Source organism: Natrix helvetica (genome assembly GCF_964273705.1).
Source record: "Natrix helvetica genome assembly, chromosome: 1".
Lineage (NCBI taxonomy): Eukaryota > Metazoa > Chordata > Lepidosauria > Squamata > Natricidae > Natrix > Natrix helvetica.
Genome location: NC_138548.1, coordinates 197,075,670 through 197,097,176, shown reverse-complemented (window position 1 = coordinate 197,097,176; position 21,507 = coordinate 197,075,670). Strand labels below are relative to the sequence as shown.

The following is a 21,507-nucleotide window of genomic DNA, read 5'->3' as shown; positions in this document are numbered from 1 at the left end:
ATTAAGAATCAGACTAAGTTCTTACAGAAGGAGCCTTCTGTCCCAGGGCATCTAAGAGAGGCATATAGATTGCGACACTGGGTGATCTTCGTTTCTTTCTGTCTTTCAGGAGGTGGAGCTGTACAAATCCAGTCACCGGGATAAGTTGGGCCTGATGGTTTGTTATCGAACTGACGATGAGGACGATGTAGGCATCTACGTTGGAGAGGTGGGGTCAGGGACAGTGTTTAAAGGGATGCAGTAGTTTAGGCTAAATGGGGGAAAGAGAGAGCTACATGTGGGGATTCAATGTATATGAGAACTGACAAGAGTTCCTGGTTTTGCTTCAACAGCAAGAAGGATTCATTTTGTGTAGGAGTTCCGTGTGTGTTTGTATATGAAGGTGGTTACTATTGAGCAGAAGCTCAGACTCTTAAGTTGAGGTTAGGAGGAAACCTAAACTATTTTCATTGAGGAAGGAGAAATGTGTACATCTTGTAGAGGCTTCCTTCTTAATGAAAAAGCAATTTCATGTCTGTTCAGGATTACTAAATACTAAAGAGCTGCAAAACTTCAGGTGACCACTAGATGGCAGAAAGGAGACACAGACCATTGTAACCCTTTGCTGTCATTTAGTGGTCATTCTGATTAGTGCAACCCAGATTAATTATTTCAGTTTGGTTGGAGAATTTCTTTGGGATTATGACTTGCTTTCTCTATTTTCCATGGGACCATCATGGTTAGTCCCTTGCAGTTGTTATTTCCAATCTTTTTAAAAAATCATAATATTATGGTTTTCAATGTCATCTCTAGATTTGTCACAAATCAACATTCCAGGAACATTTTTTGATTAAAATCCAACAGCTATTCAATTTGTAGCATTCCATACCAGCAGTCTCATTGTAAATGGACATAAATCAATAAAAAAAATCAATACTCTTTGAAGTACCACAGTAGCATCTCTAGTGCACTGTGGAATTTTTTTGTTGCTTGTTTTCTCCAACAGTTGAACTTGATATAAATATATCTCTGGGGTAGAGATTGGATTTGCAAATCATTTATCCTCAAGTCACTCATTTATTGACACTGTCCCACCAAATCCATACTGAGAATATTTTGCTCCTTCCTCCTCACAGATTGAAGGGATAGTTTTTAGGGCAAGAGGTGCTCGCCATCCCAAGGTAATCTTCCTGGCCAAATAAGCATTGAGCCCACATACCGTTGGCCCAATCTGCAATGGTAGTAAATAGCTTCTGATCTGATATGTGTGTGTGTGTGTTCATTTTTATTGAATATCTTTATATGAATAAAAGATAAACATGAAACATAAAGGAAAGCAAAGAAAAAAATAAGAAAAAAAAGATAAAATGGGAAGCCACTGCAGATAAAGAAAGAAAATAAATAAATTGATAACTACCGAAGCAAAGTCTGATCTTCATTACAGCCATTACAAACAACCATATTTCCTCTTCTCCCTCTCTAAGGTTACATTAAATGGCTGCTCTCTAACCTCTATTCATCCCATTTTAGTCAGCAAATCAAAAAAATCGTCATTTCATTTTGTTTAATTTTCAGCCAAAAGTCCATTAATGTTTCCATCTTTTATAATAGTACTATTGTTTTATCCCTGATCAAACAGGTCAATTTTGCCATTTCGACAAATTCTGTCCTCTTCACAATTCATTCTTCTGTTGTGGGTATTTCAGAATTTCTCCAATGTTGTGCATACAATAATCTTTCTTCAGTTACCATATGCAAAACCAATCTTCTGTCAGACTTTTCTAATTGGTTATCCATAACTCTCAATTTAAAAAAAAGTTTCATCTGAATATTGATCTTAAAATTCTTTGTATCATCATATGTATTTGTATCCAGTGTCCTTTTTCATATTCATTATGCATGGTAAGTTAAATGTTTTTCACATTTCCCAAATTGACTAGAAGTACTTTTATATATTTTAGAAAATTTCTACGGAGTCCTATATCAGTACTGCATCATTTTATAGAAATCCTCTTAAGCTACAAACACACTGTGAATTTCAATTCTTTTAACCATATTCTCTCCCATTCATCCATCTATAAACTATAACCAAAATTCTTAGCCCATATTACCATGAGTCTTTAACTTTTACTTCCATTTTAAACCTCAACAAAGTTTATACATTTTAGCAATCACATATTCATCATTTGTACAGTTTAATTTTAAATACTGTCTTATGTTGTTCAATTCCAGTTACCTTTCTATCTATATTCTTTTTCCCAATTGTGCATATGAAAATCATTGAAAATTAAAACATTCTGCAGTCATTTAACAAAATCAACTTATTCTCCTTGTTAAGAAATTTAAACAATCTTCTTTTCCATGGAGGTATGTATTATTTATTTAATTAGTTCAAAAATACTTTAACAAACAATATTCCAAATTCAGCTATCCCTTTAGTTCATTTAAAACTTTCTTAGTTAGTACTCTTGGCAAATATTTTGCTATTAATTATTTTAAATTCCATATAATTATTTCTTTACTTTTTATTTTAATCCTTTGGTTTGGAGATACACTCACCAGGTAGTTTATGTATTCTGCTTTCAAGATCTCTCTAGAATTTACAATCCCCCCCACCCAGCCAGTGTGCTCTAGAAAGTAGAGTTGGTGAACTCAATGTTTAGCAGGCTCCACTTGAGACTCTAGCTTGATCTGGAGCACAGGTGGGCATTCTCACAGCTTTTTTTTGTCCACAAAAACTCCCTAGGTCTGGGCTCATTGTCCAGTTGGCAATCTCGGCCTCAGATTGTCCCCATAATACGAAGGTGTGTTAGTCTGCCATTTCTCCATCTGGAACTCTCTGGAACCTGGATTTTCTCCTATTGTTTCTAATCTCATGTTGTGGGAAGTAAGCAGAGAGGTATCACAAGGTTCTGTCTTAGGCCCAATACTCTTCAATATTTTCATAAACGACTTCCATGAGGGAATAGAAGGGGAACTAACCAAATTTGCGGATGATACTAAGCTGACAGGAATAGCCAACACCCTAGATGATAGACTCAAGATCCAGATAGATCTTGACAAACTTGAACACTGGGGCCTATCTAACAAAATAACATTCAATGTACAGAAAAATAAAGTCTTGCACTTGGGCAAGAAAAACCAAATGTAAACATATAGGCTGGGTGAAACAAGGCTTAATAGCAGTAGTAATGAGAGGGATCTTGTCATAGTGGACAACCAGCTAAATATGAGCTAACAGTGTGCAACAGCAGCCAAAAAATTGCATTAGCAGAGGGATACAATTAAGATCAAGTGAGGTACTCTATAAAGCCTTAGAAAGACCACATCTAGAATACTGCATCCAGTTTTGATCACCACACTATTAAAAAGATGTTGAGACTCTAGAAAGAGTGCAGAGAAGAGCAACCAAGATGATTAGGGGACTGGAAGCTATACCATACAATGAATGGTTGCAGGAAGTGGGCATGGTTAGTATAGTGAAGAGAAGGACCAGGGGAGTCATGTTCCTATTTGAGGGGCTGCTACAGAGAGGAGGGGGTCAAACTATTTTCCAAAGAACCTGAAGGCCAAACAAGGAATAATGGGTGGAAACTGAACAAGGAGAGATTCAACCTGGAAATAAGGAGAAATTTTCTGGCAGTGTGAGCAATCAATCAATGGAACAGCTTGCCTTCAGAAGTTGTGGGAGCTTCATCACTGGAAGCCTTCAAGAAGAGACTGGACTGCCATTTGTCAGAAATGGTGTAGAGTCTCTGATTTGGGGGGGGGTTGGACTAGATGACCTACAAGGTCCCTTCCAACTCTGTTAATCTGTCTGTCAAGGTCCTCAGTTCTACACAATAAAAATAGAGGTATCAAGTAATAAGAACTAAGTCAAGATAAAAAAAAGGATCTTTGGCATTTGTTAGAATTGGGAGACTTAGTTACGGGTTAAAAAAAAGAGAAAGAAACCGCCTAATGGAGGATGCCAATATACCTGGAAGAATGCATATGCCCACTTTCTATATTTATGATTCCTTATCTTTTGACCTGTTCTGGAAAGGAAAACGTACAGATAAAAGATCGATGTACTTCAAGGGACATTATCTTTTGTAAAACAGGGCACTTGACCATGTTGGGATGCTGGGAGTTCCTTGGTTCTCTGCTCAGTACTTAAAATGGGGATTAGCTACCTATGGGCCTCTAGATGGGTATCTAGGTGTTGCTGAACATGGACCATGGTGAAAAATTACATTTGCATTACATGAACGGCTGCTGGCTACCCAGCCCGGATTTAAGGTTAGTCAGTTCTCATGGATACCAACCCACAGAAAGCAAAAAGCCCTAACCGTTTTTCTAATTTCTTTTTTACTAGGTCAGTCCTAATAGCATTGCAGCCAAGGATGGACGGATTCGAGAAGGTGATCGCATTATCCAGGTGAACATTAAGGGAACTAATTTGGAGGGAGGGTGCTGTGGATTTTCTAAAGGACAGCTTAATATAGCCCTCTCCAACTCATAGTAGACTATAACTCCCATCATACCCAGTCAGCACGACATTGGCTTGTTGGCTTGAAATGTTGCAGATCGTAATCCAAAATAAAATGAGAAGATTCAGTCTGGGAAGGCTGGCTGTACTCTATTGATGATGTATTCATGCAGCCATCAACTTGTTTTTTTTAATACATTTTCTTCACTTTTAGATTAATGGCATGGAGGTACAAAACCGAGAGGAGGCTGTAGCAATTCTTACCCAGGAGGAGCGAACAAACATTTCTCTGCTGCTGGCTAGGCCTGAGACTGAGGTGGGAAGCGCTTAGATGCAGTTCACAGCTAAAAGAAAAGGGGAAGGAAGGGAGCCGGGTTGTAACTCAGCTGGAGAACACATGCAGTGTATGCACAGGAGAGCCACAGCTTAGAACACACATAGTCCTTCCTTAACATCCATTCATCCAGTTACCACGGTATTTGAGGTAACAATGCTACCAAATGAAGGTTACTTACAATAGTTCCTCAGAGTTTTGGCCATCCCCTGGTCACACAATCATGACAGCTGCTTTGGCTGTGTGGTACAGAGTGGCATATGTGAGATAAAGAGCACTTCAGAGTATAGCGAGGGAAGAAAAGAGTTTCTGTACACCTTCCCATTTGCTCACTTCTATGAGCTTGTTGATCAGAAAGGTCGGCAGTTTGGCGGTTCAAATCCCTAGTGTCGCGTAATGGAGTGAGCTCCCGTTAATTATCCCAGCTTCTGCCAACCTTGCAGTCCGAAATCCTGTAAAAATGCAAGTAGAAAAATAGAGACCACCTTTGGTGGGAAGTAACAGTGTTCCGTGCGCCTTCAGTGTTTAGTCATGCCAGCCACATGACCACGGAGACGTCTTCAGACAGCACTGGCTCTTCGGCTTTGAAATGGACATGAGCACCACCCCCTAGAGTCAGGAACGACTAGCACATATGTGCGAGGGGAACCTTTACCTTTACCTTATGGAACACTGGAGAAAGGAGATCTCACTTCCTGTTGACTTGGACTGAAAACAGAGTGGAAGAGATCCCCAGATCTGTACTTATTTTATAATAATAAGTGGAGGATAGGCGGGTGGGATCTGCACAGGAGAAGAATTCCTAATTCCCCCAATCCTGGATTTGCTTCTGCAATTCACATTTCTCCTGCAATTCCCTTTTCCCCCTGTCCCCAGTCATTTTAGTTTAGTTTAGTGTCCCACACCTTTGTTCAATTGCTGGAAACAAATTTAGCACATGAGATACTGAACAATTCATCTTACAAATTGTATTTATTTTAAAAATATTTTTATAATACATATTATAACTATCATGCATTCTTATGAAGGGGCTTCCATCAATGAAACAAGGTTTGCATGTCATTAATATTGCATGTACACGATTGTAATTTTTTCATTTGTATTAAGAATTATGTTAAACAGACAAATCTAATACAAGAACCTAATACAAAACCACATTTATGAAAACAGAAAAAATATTAAAAATAGAAAAAAATGCTCCAGAAAGTAAGTAGTAATAAAAAGTTATTCCCTCATTCATTTCCAGCATATATATTCAACATTATTAATTTATCACTGTCTCTTAAAATACAGCCAAATACATCTTCATTTCATACCTCACCCTGTTTTTAATAAACTCATCTGTAAATCTTCAGTTATTCTTATTAATCAAAAATGGTCCAGTAAAAATTAGCAGAAATACCTAAAAGCATTATATAGTCCCCCTTTTCATTTAATTTAATCCCCCTCATCCTTCTCTTTAATAATCAAAATCTAATCTCAACTAACAAAAAATTGCAAAAAAAATTAAAAACCAGAATTTTTAGCCTCTTTTTTGAGGAAAGAAGATGCATCTTATACTGTGAAAAATATGGTATTTAATATTACCAGAAACCGTAATCCCTTATTTACATATAAAAAATAATAATGTAGATATTGCAAACTAATCCATTATAAGCATCCCCCCCCACAAAAAAAACTGCAGTCCAATTAAGATAACTATTAAGCATCACCAGAGATGGCAACTCATTTATCCATACTCAAATAAACCAATTTTCAATATTTTTTCTCCTTCCTCCTGCCCATCCTTAAGTACCAAAGATAAAATTCTGTTTTCTTGTACTATCTTTACCTGTTATTTTGAAATTCTTGTCATCTTTATCCAAGTCCATTTATAATTTCCATATGATAATTCCAGTAGGTCTCATATATTTTAATTTAAAAGAGATCGCTCTTTTGATATATTATTTGTACATCTTTTAAAATTCATATATGATCATCCAATTTCATTTCTAAATCTAATATTTCCATCTCTTTTTTATTTTTATAAGCTATAATTTTAAGTCCATCGTAAGATCGAGTTTGGTTATTTTCAAAGGAACTTGTTTTGTCTTTCTAGAACTTTTGGTTCCGGTATATAAAAAACTCAAGTACATCTTGAATCCACAGAACAAACGTTTCTTTTAAAGTAGCCATTGTCTGCTCTCTATTCATCAACCTTCAATCCCATATTCAGCTTGAAATTTAAACAAGACAATTTTTCCCATGCCAGAGGATTTTTCCAATTATCTTCAAAGTCTTTCATTAAATCAATTTCCTCCAAAGCCTTAGTATTTAAAATCCTGCCAAAACCAACTTGATAATCACCACTTTCCTGTGTATTGCAAAAAACAGCAAAAATTAAAAATCTTACAAAGTTGGAAACACATTTTTTTCTTTTTTTTAAAGGATCAAAGAGAAATCACCCAATGACTGGCAAACTTGTAGTTCCAAAAAAATTTTAATCTCTGATTGAAACAAAAAAGAGGGGGGAAAGCTCCAAAGTATTTAAAAAAATAGGTTTAGTTGAACCTTGAGTCCATGAAAGGCTGCATTTATAGCTCAGAGCATGGTGAAAACTGACTCCCAGCTGATTGCAAACAGCTGCGAAAGCCACTGTTTCTGCCATCTACTCACGAAAAACAGTTGTTCGGAGTACATAAGGGTAATCTCCAGATCTCTTTTGATGAGAAACCATTGATGAGCACAATTCTAAAACTAGCAACATCCCCGTTTACCTGTCATGCCATCCAGCGCACATTTCATTGATCTGGTCATGAGAATCCCATGGACAGTTAATCAACTCTTTTGCTGGAAGTAAGACATACTACTTATCCCTGTTTAAGCAGCCTGCTAAACAAGTTAGCTAATCACAAACCAGGGGAGAAAAGCTAATTTGGCAAGATAACTTGTTACATGCACATTCTTCAAAATGTATTTATGAAAATGATGACAAACCATGGGGAAATGATTGAATAGTTGGGGAGCTAGCAGATTAATTGCACATAATCAATTGCATTTAAATTAAATTAGATTTATCCTTTGATGTAGACCAGCCTCATTTATTTGTTCTGCCCTTTATATGTTTGGAGAACAATCCGTAGCACACCACTCAAAGCCCAAGTATGATCTTGTCTACACAAACTTTGGTGCATGGGGGCCTAAGTGCAAATAATAAAAGAATTTGAATTTAGATTTCAATTGTCAATTGTCCTGATGCTGTTTTTGGAAAGTGCATTTGACAAGGAAACCTCTGGTTTTATTCTTAGTGTAAATTGTAGTACTTGCCTGACTTGAAGAGGAAAAAAAAACCTTTAATAAAGCGAATTTCACAAGTACTTGAAAATGAAATGAGCTTAGAAGCTAAATGCATCATACAATTTGGGTAAAATATGTTTCTGTATTGGTTGTTCTTAGTAGCTACTAGAGTACAGGCTAGTAGCAAATAATCAAGCTGATGAAGATTGGGCACCTTGAAAGAACCTGGGATGGAAAATAGAAACTGGAATTCCTGGCCTTTTTCATTCTGACTGTGTTCACCATTCCAGCTGTCCAAACGTTGGAAGGACAGTGACCGTGAGGATTTCTTAGATGACTTTGGTTCTGACCCCGAAGCTGGAATAAAACCGCAACGGCTGCTTTCTCCCCCAGACCAGCAGGTAAGTGGTTTAGAAGTGGAAGTTATGGTAACCAGTACACAGTAAGGTTCTGCTCCCTTGCCTCCACAGAGCAAAGCTAGCTGAATATCTTTTCTATAGGAATTTGATCATCCCCTTTTTTCAATTTATGAAAAGGGCCAGCATTATCAATTCTGCGCGCTTCCACTTGTTTGCTCTTTGACTGGTACACAAAAAAGGAGGTTGAGATTTTCTGGCAGACTGTTGCATGATTTGTAGTAAGCCAACAAAAAAAACCTGACTCCAGATTGTTTGAGAATGTATAGAGTTGCCATGACAATCATAATTGCCTCCTGTAATACCCACTTGTATACGGTAATACTTACATTGTTAGGATACGTGAAGGAAAGTAACTCAGATGTATATGGAATTTTGAGTATGTAAGGTCACCTCCGTATGTATAGATCATAGGATGCAGTGGGGAATTGATTATCTCCCAAAGCACAATTTCCCATCTGACTTAACTAAATGCAAAATAGATCGTGGAAGCCTAAAATGGGCCTAGAGCTGCATTAATTTCAGCCAAGGACTTGCCTAATGGACTGTTTTTGTCATTCATCTCTTTTTGCTGTGAGATGAAAGGGGCAGAGAAGCCTTTGTAGTCAAGAGATGAGATGAATACGAAGAAAGCCATGGCAAGGCTTTTGTGGTTGTCCATATCTTGGTAAAGGGAGTTAAATCTTTCATCCATTTTCTAGTTAATTGGGAATGTACAACTGATCCCTCAAGTCTTTACCAAATTCAAATCTGAGAGTTTAGCTGCAAGGGTCTGTAAGGCTGGCATGAAAGTTTCAGATAGGAAATTCTGGGCCAAAATCTAGAACAGATTTCCCTGAATGGTGCCCTCTCCCTCTTTTCCTTAGGAGGAACCACTACAAGAAAAGCCTTCTGGGGATGCAGCCACACCTCTGACTAACAGCCAGGAACTGGACAGTGGAGTTGGCCGGACAGATGAAAGTACCCGCAACGAGGAGAGCTCTGAACATGACCTGCTAGGAGATGAAGCGCCCAGTGCCGCCAATACGCCAGGCAGCCTGCGCAAATTTGGACCTAGCCTCCAGCCTCGGGACTTCCATTATAGCATGGACTCCCTCCTGGCAGGGGAGCTTCCTAGTGCTGTGGGCACAGACCTGATGCCAGGACTTACCGATGAAGAGTACGAACGTTACCGTGAGCTCCTGGAGCTCAAGTGTCATCTAGAGAATGGCAATGAACCAGGGCTAGTGAACGCTGCCCTGGATGTCAACCGCAACGAGGTGGCTCTGCTAGAAGAGGAGCTCCGCCACCTGGAGTTTAAGTGCCGCAACATCTTGCGAGCACAGAAGATGCAACAGCTCCGTGAACGCTGCATGAAGGCCTGGCTGCTTGAGGAAGAAGGGCTGTATACTTTGGAAGGGGAACCTAAGAAGCACGAACTGTCAGACATCACTGAACTGCCAGAACGCTCAGATAAGGACAGCACGAGTGCCTACAACACTGGAGAAAGTTGTCGAAGCACCCCCTTACTGGAAAGCCCCTTGCGTCGCTTGGCTGAGACCCCCAATCTCAACCGCACAGCTCCTCCTTCCCCTCCACACCCTAAGTTCCGCCGGGAAGAGCGGGTGCGGCGCAGCCCCAAGGCAACTGGGGAAAGCAGTCCTTATTTAAGTCGACGTCAGCGGGAAGAGCTACCTGCTCCCATCAGCCCTATGAGCTTAGCCAGCATTTGCAAAGACTCGCTTGGGAGCAAAGCAGAACCCCGCATGGAGTGGAAAGTAAAGGTCCGTAGTGATGGCACTCGCTACGTGGCCAAGAGACCAGTGAGGGACCGGCTGCTCAAAGCCAGGGCCATGAAGATCCGCGAGGAACGCAGCGGCATGACAACAGACGATGATGCGGTCAGTGAGATGAAGATGGGACGTTACTGGAGCAAGGAGGAACGGAAGCAGCACTTGATTCGAGCTCGTGAGCAACGGAAACGCCGTGAGTTTATGATGCAGAGCCGGCTGGAGTGCTTGAGAGAAAGGGAAGGAAATGAAGCTAGAGGGGTTTCTGGTGAGGTCAACATCTTGGCACTGAGCCACCGTAAAACCATGAAGAAACGGAGCCGACGTATCTTGGACAACTGGATTACCATCCAAGAAATGTTGGCTCACGGCACTCGCTCAGCAGATGGCCGCAGAGTTTACAACCCACTGCTTTCAGTCACTACTGTTTGAGTGTGTAAGAAAGGACACTGGAGGGAAGCTGCACCATTGTCTCCTGGCCAGACTGGAGAAAGTAGAATAAACACAGATGTTTCCTCCTTGATTAATAGGTCGATTGCTCTTTGAACATACTTGGGACCTTTTACTATTTGTACTCCGTGGGCTCAAAGAGCCCTCTTCTCTACACCAAATTTAGAGTGTGACAAGCCCAGCATCCCTTCCTGCCTTAAGAACCAGGGGGCAAAATAGGCCACCAAGCTTGCTATCATCGGGAGCCTGCTAGGGAGTAAAGTCTGTTTCCCTGATGTGTGCACCATCTATATTGAAGGCAATTGTGCGAGTCTCTTGTCCCCTTTCACTTACGGGAAAGCTTTTGCCAAGCTTGGTCCATGCCAATCCCATCCTGAAGCACAAAGAACCAATTCTCATCTATAGACACTGTGCAGAGCACAAGAAAAGGAGGCTCATCCCCATCAACAGGACCAATGAACCCTTCCTGTCTTCCCAAATTGGGATGTTGTGACATCTTTCTTCTTTCTCTTTCCTCTTTTGTGATTGTGATTTTACATTTTTTAAATTTCTCCCAGGATGGAGGTCCGAGCCCTGGAGGCTCAATCCACAAGTGACCAAGTGCTCCCTTCCTGCATTTTCTACCATGTCACTGCCCTTCCCTCCCAGCTCAGGAAGAGGCAGTAGCTTAAGCATAGGGAGGTTTTGCAATGGAAAGCTTGTAGCAAACCTTGTACCTGAGGCTGAAATTGCATTGTTACAATAAAAAGAATAAAAAAAACCGTTTTTATTCATTGAAACAAGTTACACAAATTGGCAGCATACTTTTAAAACTGGTGCTGGCTGTGTAAAATTAGTAAAGCTGTTCATGCTGTAGAAGATCTCTAATATACAGTAAGCATGTATGTGGAAAGCCGGCATTGCCAGTGGGGGTTTGTGGGAAGGCAGATGGTACCATAAAGGCAACAGGAGTGGAAAGGGATGAAAATGTTAGTACGCAGAACACAGCAGCTAACTTGTATGGCAAGCTTAATTAACTGAAGCTCCATTTATGGAATTAATCCATTTTTCCAAGTTTAAATGACAAGCTGACTCATAAAGTAACCCCAAAATTATTAGGGTACAATGACTCCAGCCAATGGCTAGGTTTACTGATTGCATTCTGTTAAGTTGAGCAACCTGAAGTTTCCCAGTTGCAAGCTCTCTTCCCCTTCAAAAACAGGGAAAATATGGAAAATCTTATGTCTTTTTCATAAGTGTTCTGACCCCTCACCTACTTAATATCATTACCACCAGTCTACCCAAATGCATTGTGATTCGCAAACCAGCAAAGGATTGCTTGCCTCACAAGAATTGCTCAACCCATTTTATTTAATAAAGTTTTATGAGAATATGAATCTCGTTTTATTAAATAAACATGGGTTGAGCAATTAATGTGAGGCAAGCAACCTTTTAAAATTACAAGCAACATTATTTAAAATTACCTTACGCTGTGATTCAGAGTTCATGGACTATAAGTGGTTAAGTTCAGAGTTCACATTAAGCCAAAATCAAATAAGCCAAATAATATCTTAGGATATGTACTGTGTGAATTGGGTCACTTCTGAGACATACTAGCAATGGAATAATTTCTGAAACCCTAGTCATCAAACATGTTCATATTTTCTGAATATCCTCCAATATCATAAAAAATATGCATGAAGTCTTAGTCTGGCTCAATCAAATCTCACTTAAAAAGGACTCGGGTAATGAATTTGCGATATATCTCCAAAACTTGTTGAATTATGCCCTTGACAGAGTACCACCCAGCTATATGCTGGATGAGCCAAAAGCCTTGCTTGGCTGTTGAACGTAATTTAAGATAATGGCAAAATTTACCATTTAAAATACAGGTCAGTGACCAAAGAGAACAGTGAAGATACTCCAATATCACCACATCAGCATCTTAGTATTACAGATCTGTATCTTGTTCTTCTATAAACCCTGAAATAATTTTGCATTAAGGAAAAAGTATTGCATTCAAAACACAATTCTGAGTTTCTTCTGAAAGAAAAAAACACCTTACTATTTAAGCTACCATTTAATAGAGGTTTTATAAAAATTACATCCAGGATAAAAAGCTAACTTGTAATACCAGAGAAAGCATGCTAATTTCTACTTTAGAACAGTGGCAAGGCAGAATAAACACAAGCTTTCAAATGAGCTACAATTTAAATAATTACACACTTCAGGGCTTGTGACACCCAATCTAGGTGACACCCCAGTAGAAGGAATAGAAACTGTCCAGTACTTGGGAAACTGTACTTCTACCTTACAGGACGCACCAATCATACTTTCTTATGCATGTAGCCCTATCACCATTTTTTAAATTTATTTCTATGTTAAAATGGAACCCATTGCCTGTTCCATTTACAGGAAGTCCTTGCTTAGTGACTGCCCCAGCAGCAACTATCCGCAGTTATAACTGGGGTGAAAAAGTAACTTTGGAACCAATGACGTTTACAACCTGCAGTTCTGAAAAACAAAGGAAAGCTGAAGATCATAAACACAACCCCATTCAGTGACCACTTAACCACCTTGCTGTTGGTCCTGGCTGTGGTTGCTAAAAATGGACAATCTATATTAGATGAGAAATAAATATGGTCTATAATTAGTAGCAAGTTCCATCATGAACCTTTCCTGAAAAATTTGAAACAATATTTAATATTCCTTTAGTTTACTCAATGGTCTGTAAAATCGTACATGAATTTGATTTCCACACTGGTTCAAATGAAGATTGCAGCAGCTAAAAATCTGACTGGACTGCAGTAGTAGTAAATGTTACTTAGAATGCATGACTATCCTTATATTCTTTATAACCTGGCATGAATACAACTTTAGAGCAATGCGGTAATCCCACCCTGGCTGCAGAGGCTCATGCCAAGAGCTGGTCATTAGATAACGAGCTGTAGCATAATTATGACTACCCAGAGATGCATTGCTTAATGGGATTAAGGGAAAGGAAAATGGGCCTTAACTCAGGAGCAGTTCAGCCAATCCCCAATATTAAGGCAGCCACAATTCAGAACGTTAGCTTGGCAAAGTATGCACATTTAGGGTATGTGTGTGTCCGGTGCTTCTTTCCAGGACTCCAGTTCCATGGAAAGCATTTGCTTTATTTGGTCTTTTTGGCTCTTTGTTTAAACTTTAGACAGAGTTTGAGTCTCAAAAATCTTACTTTGAAAGGTGGCAAGATCATCAGCAAATGCACTTTGATCAGATTACAAGCAGCTCTAACACTGTTATAATTCTGACCTAGCTCAAACCAAAACATGAGAGGGAAATTAATGATGCTCGCAAGCTATACAGGGATATTTTTGAAGATAAAATGGGGAAAATCTTTGCTTTCTAAAGAAAAGACAGAAACCAGTGGTTGGTAGAGAGTTTATTGAAGTGCTTTATGTTTGGATGTTGCTCTTAGCAGTGAATGCCATATAATATACCAGAATACCAATTAATGCTGCCAATACCTCAGTGGAGACCCATGGTCCGCTCCAGGCACCCTGCAAATGGAAGGTGGAAAGAATAAAAACATATTGAATGAGCCGCATGATTTTTAATCATTAATCATTTCCTTTTAAGAAAGAATAAGAAATGGTGGAACTAAATTTTCTTGGTACTGTACCATGATTTTTAACTCGTTTGGGCTACAAGGTACTAAACTGTAGTAGCAGAGGGTTGAATTGTATCAGGACATGCCACCTAAACAGGAACTATGCCTAGATATGGCCTGTCTGCAGTGTGAGAAACCCCAATCAAGTAATAAAACTGGCCTAAGTTTGAGGATTAATTAAGTAGATCAACCCTGCAATTGTACCATTTTTCTATTTTCTTCATTTTCTCCCATTACTTAGCAAAACAAAGGACCACAAAGGAACTTACCGATACTGAGCAGGGCTAAACTTTGAAATAGTCAAGTTTAAAAGAATAGTAAAGCTAAAGCCCCAAATGCAGCCTACTAGGGAAAACCACTGAACTTTCTGGGCAGGTCTGGCATATATGATTGCAGTATACACATCTGGGAGAAACTTTTCAACTTCACTAGTTTGCTATGAAATGTCTGATGCATGAGTGGCCCATTATGGCAGCCATTTTATATACAGATAGAATAATCTCTGGCAGCCATTTTGTGTTTGCTAATATAGAAAGCTTTTTTATATTGTTTGTGTCTTTTCTATGACACAGCAAAATCTCAATTCTGAATCCAACTTGCTTAGACATTTTAAGAGGCTGGATTTCTGGGAACATGCACCAAATGATACACATCCTTTCTCTTCCTACCCCATTAACTGTAGCTATTCCTACACTCCCTGCTAAACTAAAAATAATACATTAATTTTTCATTATGAACTAGCCTTTTATATCTTTTATATCACATTCCCTCCATTTTAATAGCATACATAGTTTTTATCTCATCTATCTGGATCAAATCCTTCTCCTTGGGAATTGGGAGCATTATAACTCTTTGCAGCATGTTTTCAAGCATACAGGTAGTCCATTACAATCATAAGCTGTGGCAGTCATAAAGCAAGTCATCTGTTGACTATCTTATAACCTTTTCTGTAGCAGCCATTAAGCCTACCCAGTTTGCAATTGGACATTTTTGCCTCAAGCCAGAAGTAAACACCAGCTTTTGGCAAAAATATGGTCAATCGTGATCATGTGACTATGTGACATTGTAAATGACTGTAAATGCAGACTTCTTGCTGAGCACCCAAAAAGTAATTATGTCACCATGGCCATGGGATAGGCAGCTGTTGAACTTTGTAACCGGATCATAAATAATCTAAGCGACTGGTCGTAAATAGAAATAGTGGCTCAACTAACTAAAGAAACCATCATAGAATACACAAACTGCAATCAGAAAGTAGCATATGCTGTAAATGGCCTGGTTTATTCAATTGTGGTAGTACTGAACGTCTGACTTGGTTGCATTGGCCATCTATTATAGTAGCTCCATACCCACAGAAGCTGCACTCACCCGATGATCCACACTGACTGTAAAAAGAGGTTTGATCTCTGAGACATCCTCATTGTTGCGCTGAGCCTAAGATGGAGGGAAGAGAATTAACAGCTGATAGCATCATCGTCTACTTACAATGGAGACACTACATGAATACAATTAGCAGAGGAAAGCATGGTAGACAATACATCTAGCAGTGAAACAGAATACAAGGACTATGTTTTCAGTTCAGTGTCAAAGTAGGTGAGTTGGTTCTTAAAGTTTAATTTCCATGGGCCATCTGATCAAGAAAGATGCCTCAGTCTCAGTTCTGAGTGTGTATAGGCATGTCATGGTATATCATTAATAAAGGAAATATTTATATTTTTACATAGAACCATGTCATTTCCCCCCCACATAATAGAAGGCATTTTGAAATTACAGGTAGTCCTCATCTTACAACAGTTCCATTTAGTGATTGTTCAAAGTTACAACAGCAGTGAAAAAAGTGACATGACCATTTTTCACACATAACAATGGCAGCATCCCTGTGATTACACAATCAAAATTCAGACATTTGGCAACTGATTCATATTTATGACAGATGCAGTGTCCTGGGGCCATGTGATCACCTTTTGCAACTTTCGGACAAGCAGAGTCATGGGGAAGGCAGAGTCACTTAATAACTTGAGTTACTAAGTTAACAGTTGTAATGATTCACTTAAAAACTATGGCAAGAACAGTCGTAGAATGGGGCAAAATTCACTTTAATGTTATTGCTTATTAACATCATGATGTGGTCATGTCAGACTACCTGTAATTCATGGGGCTTCCAGCTACTGAAAAAAAAGTTGAGCTACCAACTTTAATAGTAAAATGTAAACATTTGCTTCCCCTATTCCTATACTGATCACAAATCTGCAGTCTACAAAATTTACTTGTATCTTTTCCTTCCATCCATCAGTGCAATCTCACCTTGCGCAAGATACTATAGGACTCCTCATCAAAAAACTTCACCTCATAGGTGCCCGAGTGAGCCAGCTTATGTTCCATGCTCCAAGAAACCTGTCCTCCCCCCCAAAAAAGATACAGGATCAGCCATGAGAGAAACTGTCTTTTTTGATAGTACAGGTATATAAATAAACACACACCCAAAGACATTAACAGAGATGTACCACTCACTTCAGTAGCCAGGGCTATAATAAACCAAACTAGCCAATGGTTCGGAATGGCAATTTCTTTTAGCATGGAGAGAAGGAGGGACTCACAGAATCAGACCCACCACAAAACTAGGGCCATGCATTTATGGCTCAAAACCACTGCCTTTCTTTTCCAAAGCTATATGGTTTAAGGATTGGCAACTTATTCTTTTATCACTAATCTCAAACATTGTTAATCCTATTAAAACCATTATGTTACTTATTTAATCAAACTTCCAGGCTGCTTCCAACACAGACAAAACCCAATTTTGCCTACAATTTACTTATATGTTGCACAATTTTCATATTACAATCCTTTTAGATTGTAAGATATTTCATATTTTAAAACCAAACTGTGAACCAGATTTTGTATATGACAATTTCTTCTGTTTATATTTTTAATAATGAAACCAAGACTGCAAACCAAGGCAGAATTTTAAAAACTTCACTAATTCCATAAAAATCAAATTTAAGTATTTTGCAAAATCTTAGATATTGACTAGTAGGAATCATGTTTATTCTTACCTGATAGCGACCAACATCCTGACCTCGTGTAACAGGGAATTGCTTGCCATTGACATCTGCATAGAGGGCCACATTCTATAGGAAAAAATATGGGGTATCAGAGTAACAGAAATCCATATAATCTCTCATCTTGACATCTTAAATGTCTATAAGAGGACCCTGAAATAACAGGAAAGACAGATCTCATTCATTGCCATCAGATCAATGCCAGCTTCCCTTGAATAAAAAATCTAGTGGAGAAGGGAATCAAGTTTTTCTATCAATAAAAGAACTCAGATGGCTACTTTTCTGCTGTTTTGAAATGTACCACCCACATCAGTAGCTAGGACTACAGTAAATCAGACCAGCCAATGGTTCGGGGAGACAAGTTTTTCTGGCATGGAGTCCACTATGGGAAGTCCATGGAAAGGGACCTACCATAAATCCAAAGCCATGCACGTAATGGGACAGATTCACTGTCCTATCATAATCATTTATAACACAATGTACTATATCTGTGGCAAATTTTTGAGATTGTTTTTCCTTTAACATGTAAAAAAAAAAAACATCCAGGCACTTACTTGTGCTCCATTTTTACAGGTGAGGGAGATCTCAACAACAAAGACGGTTTCCGAAGAAATAACAGCATCTGAGGTAGTATAATAGGATGGGGAGATAACTGGTTCTGTGCACGTTTCACCTGCCAGGAAAGAAAAATGATTTTATCAAAATATTTAGAGCTTGAAGTGGAAAGCTAGGCCATTCAATGAGATGCTTAAGGAACTGAAGTCCTTACTGAGCTTCATGATCTCATACTGCATTCATGGGTAGTGTTTGAAATGATCAAATATGTTTTGAGCAGTGCATTAGCAATAAAATCAACCTTTTAAAATCTAGTTGTTCTGCCTTCTACATAGTTCTTGCTTCATTTTAACCTGTCTTGTCTGCTTAGACCCGAGATAAGTGAAAAAAAAATATGCCTGCGAATTATACTCGGGGGGGGGGGGGCAAAATGAAACTGGGCTGAGGAAACTGCCTGAAACTAGGGGAAGAAATCTTCGGGAGAGAAGAAAGAAATGCGGGCCACACGAGGGAAGCTCCTCGGAAGGGCCCACAAACTCGATCAATCCCGGGACTTCTCAACGAAGACGAGAAAGGAAAAGAGGCCACAAGAAGATCCCCGTAAAGTCTCCATTACCTCGCACCCCACTCAGCACCAACAAGGCGGACACCAACCACGGCAGCCCCAACCCGGCCCCCGCCATCACCGAGCAGGGAAAGAGCGAGCAACGACCAACCTGCTGCCGTCAAGCCGAGCCGTCCTCCTCCGTCGCGAGGGACGGCGGGAAAGGCCGCCAGCCAATCCGCACGGGCGACGCGGCTCCAGCAACCGCCGCTGCGACACGTGACAAGTGGCGGGGCGAGCAGAAAGAAACGTGGCCTTCCCCGAAAGGAATGTTTCTAAAATGGCCGCTCGGAACTTTTGTTGCCCAGCCAATGGCGAGAGGGCGGCACCAGCCCAAAGCGATTCCAACTGCGCAGGCGTCACGTAGAACTTGCTATCATCCGAAGGTGGTATGAGTAACGCGCTGTCGAACGCGGTTTCCTCGTTCCTATGCAAGAACCGACTACAGTGATTGCTTAGGTGGCGCTAAATTATCCGCGGTAATTAATTTGCAGTGGTCGGTCGCTTGCTGTTATTTAACAATATAATTAGAAAACATTTTTTGAGAAACAGTATTTGGAGCATTTGCACGAGAGGTCGATTGCCGTGGAACAGAGATGTAAGAGATGCAACAATTTCAGACAAATCAAATTTAATCCTGTCAGTCCAATCTCTTCTTAAAAATCTCCAGTGTTGGAGCACCCACAACTTCTGGAGGCAACTTGTTCCACTAATTAATTGTAACTGTCAGGAAATTTTTCCTTAGTTCTTGGTCGGTTCTCTCCTTGATTAGTTTCCATTCATTCATTCCTCTTCCAAGAAAATTGGAGATACGAAGGGAATGTTTCATGCAAAGGTGGGCATGATAAAGGACCAAAATTGGGGGGGGGGGATTGAACAGAGGCAGAAGAGATTAAGAATAGATGGCAAAATTGCACAAAAGAACTATACAAGAATGAGCTTAATAACCAAGATTGGGGGGGGGGGGGTGTTTGTCATTGACCTTAAGCCAGACGTCCTAGAATGTGAGGTCAAATGGGCCATAGAAAATCTGAGCAACAACAAAGCTAGTGGAGGTGACTATTCCAGCTGAGCTATTCAATGCGGGTCAAGAAGCAACAGTGAGAAAAGGACATGGAACATTGATTGGTTTAAAAAGGAGCCCGGCAGGGTTGTATACTGTCTCCCTGCCTATTTAACTTATATTGAGAGCACATCATGAGAAAGGTGGGGCTAGATCAGTGTTTCTCAAATAGTGGGGCGCGCCCCCCAGGGGGGGCGTGAGGCTCCGTAAAGGGGGGCTCGTTTGACCTCGGCAAACATTGTCGACATGAGCCGCCTCTTCCCTTCCAGCGCTGCCTCCAGCGCCGATTGGAAGTTCAGCCGCCGCGGAAGATGGAGCACTTCTTTGGCCACCGCGCTTTGGTGACGGGTGCAGGCAAAGGTAGCGTCCCCGGGGGCCGCGCCGCTGGAGCAACCCTGGCGCTTCGGGGACGAGTCCCGCCGAATTAGTGCCGGTGCAACAACGTTGTGCTCTCCTTTGCAGGGATGGGCAGGGCTGCGGATCTCGATAGCCTGCAATAAGAGGGAGAGGCAGCGTGGCTCCTGCCTGCTCAGCCTCTGTGCCCAGTTTGGCTTCTGCCTGGCCCGACCCTCGCTTTTCCTCTGGCCGAAGGCACATCCTCACTTCCAGGAGGGCCATGCCTGGGTGGTTGCCTCTCGCTCAGAGGAAGGCTTTGCTTCTGGGAAACAGAAATACGAGGCAGCTTTTCCACTGGGGTCTCTACATATTATAGGACTAGATCGGTTGTCAAAGGTTTTAGCCTGGGGGTCTCTTTGATTTTTAAAAAGTGATTGAGGACACCAAAAAGCTTTGATGTGTGTGGGTTATATCACTGATGTGTAGTATGTTAGAAATTAAAACCGAGAAATGTTAAAAATATTTTATAAAATACTCCGCCATCTAATCTAATTTATAGATTAAAATATTGTGCCTGGCTTGCTAGAGTGTCATTGAAAAGCTATCACTATCAGAGAAGCCACCTGCAATCTATGTCCCCAGAACAGCACCAATTTAAAAATAAGCTATTTACTGCATTTCTCATCATTTTCTCACAGAATTGCGATGAATTACTTATGGATAAGTGTTTATTGTATAAAATAAGAGGTGTTTAATAAGGATACAGTGTTATGCAGAGGTGTACTTATAACAATTTTATAGACAAATGATACTATTTGCAATCGTGCGGGGGGCGTGAAATGTTTTCTTCTTCCTAGGGGGGGCATGACAGAAAATAATTGAGAAGCACTGGGCTAGATGAATCAAAAATTGGAATTAAGATTGCCAGGAGAAATATCAACAACCTCAGATATGCAGATGACGTCACTCTAATGGCAGAAAGTGAAGAGGAACTGAAGAACCTCTTGATGCGGGTAAAGAAGGAGAGTGCAAAAGTTGGCTTGAAACTCAACATTAAGAAAACTAAGATCATGGCATCCAGCCCTCTCAATTCCTGACAAATAGATGGGGAAGAAATGGAGGTAATGACATATTTTATTTTCCTAGGCTCCAAGAGCACGGCAGATGGAGACTGCAGCCAAGAAATTTAAAATCCCTTGCTCCTGGGGAGGAAAGCTATGGCAAATCTAGACAGCAAACTAAAAAGCAGAGACATCACCCTGCCAACAAAAGGCTGAGTGTGCCAAAGAATTGAGGCCTTTGAACTATGGTACTGGAGAAGACTCCTGCGAGTCCCTTGGACTGCAAGGTGATCAAACCGGTCAGTCCTAGAGAAGATCAACCCTGACTGCTCTTTAGAAGGCCAGATCCTAAAGATGAAACTCAAGGCTTAAGTCATTCTTAGCTACACCAATGTTAAAATAGCTTCCTCATGTGATGTTGTTTAAAAGCAGCCATCAGTGTAGTGTGCAAAATCATCTCTATTATGTTGAAAGCAGAGCCTGGAGCTTAGGAATTGACAGGA

At 40.2% G+C, this 21,507-nt stretch overlaps 2 protein-coding genes across 2 annotated transcripts in view; one reads left to right on the top strand and one right to left on the bottom strand.

The window, feature by feature from the left end:
- Positions 1-11,436, top strand: part of PDZD4 (PDZ domain containing 4) — a 29,334-nt gene extending 17,898 nt beyond the window's left edge. Inside the window, exons 4-8 of the mRNA XM_081935341.1 lie at positions 110-208; positions 4,337-4,399; positions 4,665-4,766; positions 8,351-8,461; positions 9,343-11,436. Coding sequence (XP_081791467.1) covers positions 110-208; positions 4,337-4,399; positions 4,665-4,766; positions 8,351-8,461; positions 9,343-10,677 — 1,710 coding nt within the window. The 3' untranslated portion in view covers positions 10,678-11,436. The remainder of the gene's footprint in view (positions 1-109; positions 209-4,336; positions 4,400-4,664; positions 4,767-8,350; positions 8,462-9,342) is intronic.
- A 2,647-nt stretch (positions 11,437-14,083) lies between these two features.
- On the bottom strand, positions 14,084-18,696 carry SSR4 (signal sequence receptor subunit 4). The gene is made up of 6 exons (XM_081939261.1): positions 18,557-18,696; positions 17,940-18,058; positions 17,380-17,454; positions 16,631-16,720; positions 15,695-15,760; positions 14,084-14,216 (listed from the first exon to the last, which is right to left on the bottom strand). The coding sequence occupies exons 1-6, from the start codon at positions 18,621-18,623 to the stop codon at positions 14,112-14,114; spliced, it is 522 nt and encodes a 173-aa protein (XP_081795387.1). The 5' UTR covers positions 18,624-18,696; the 3' UTR covers positions 14,084-14,111.
- Between the last annotated feature and the right edge of the window lie 2,811 nt (positions 18,697-21,507).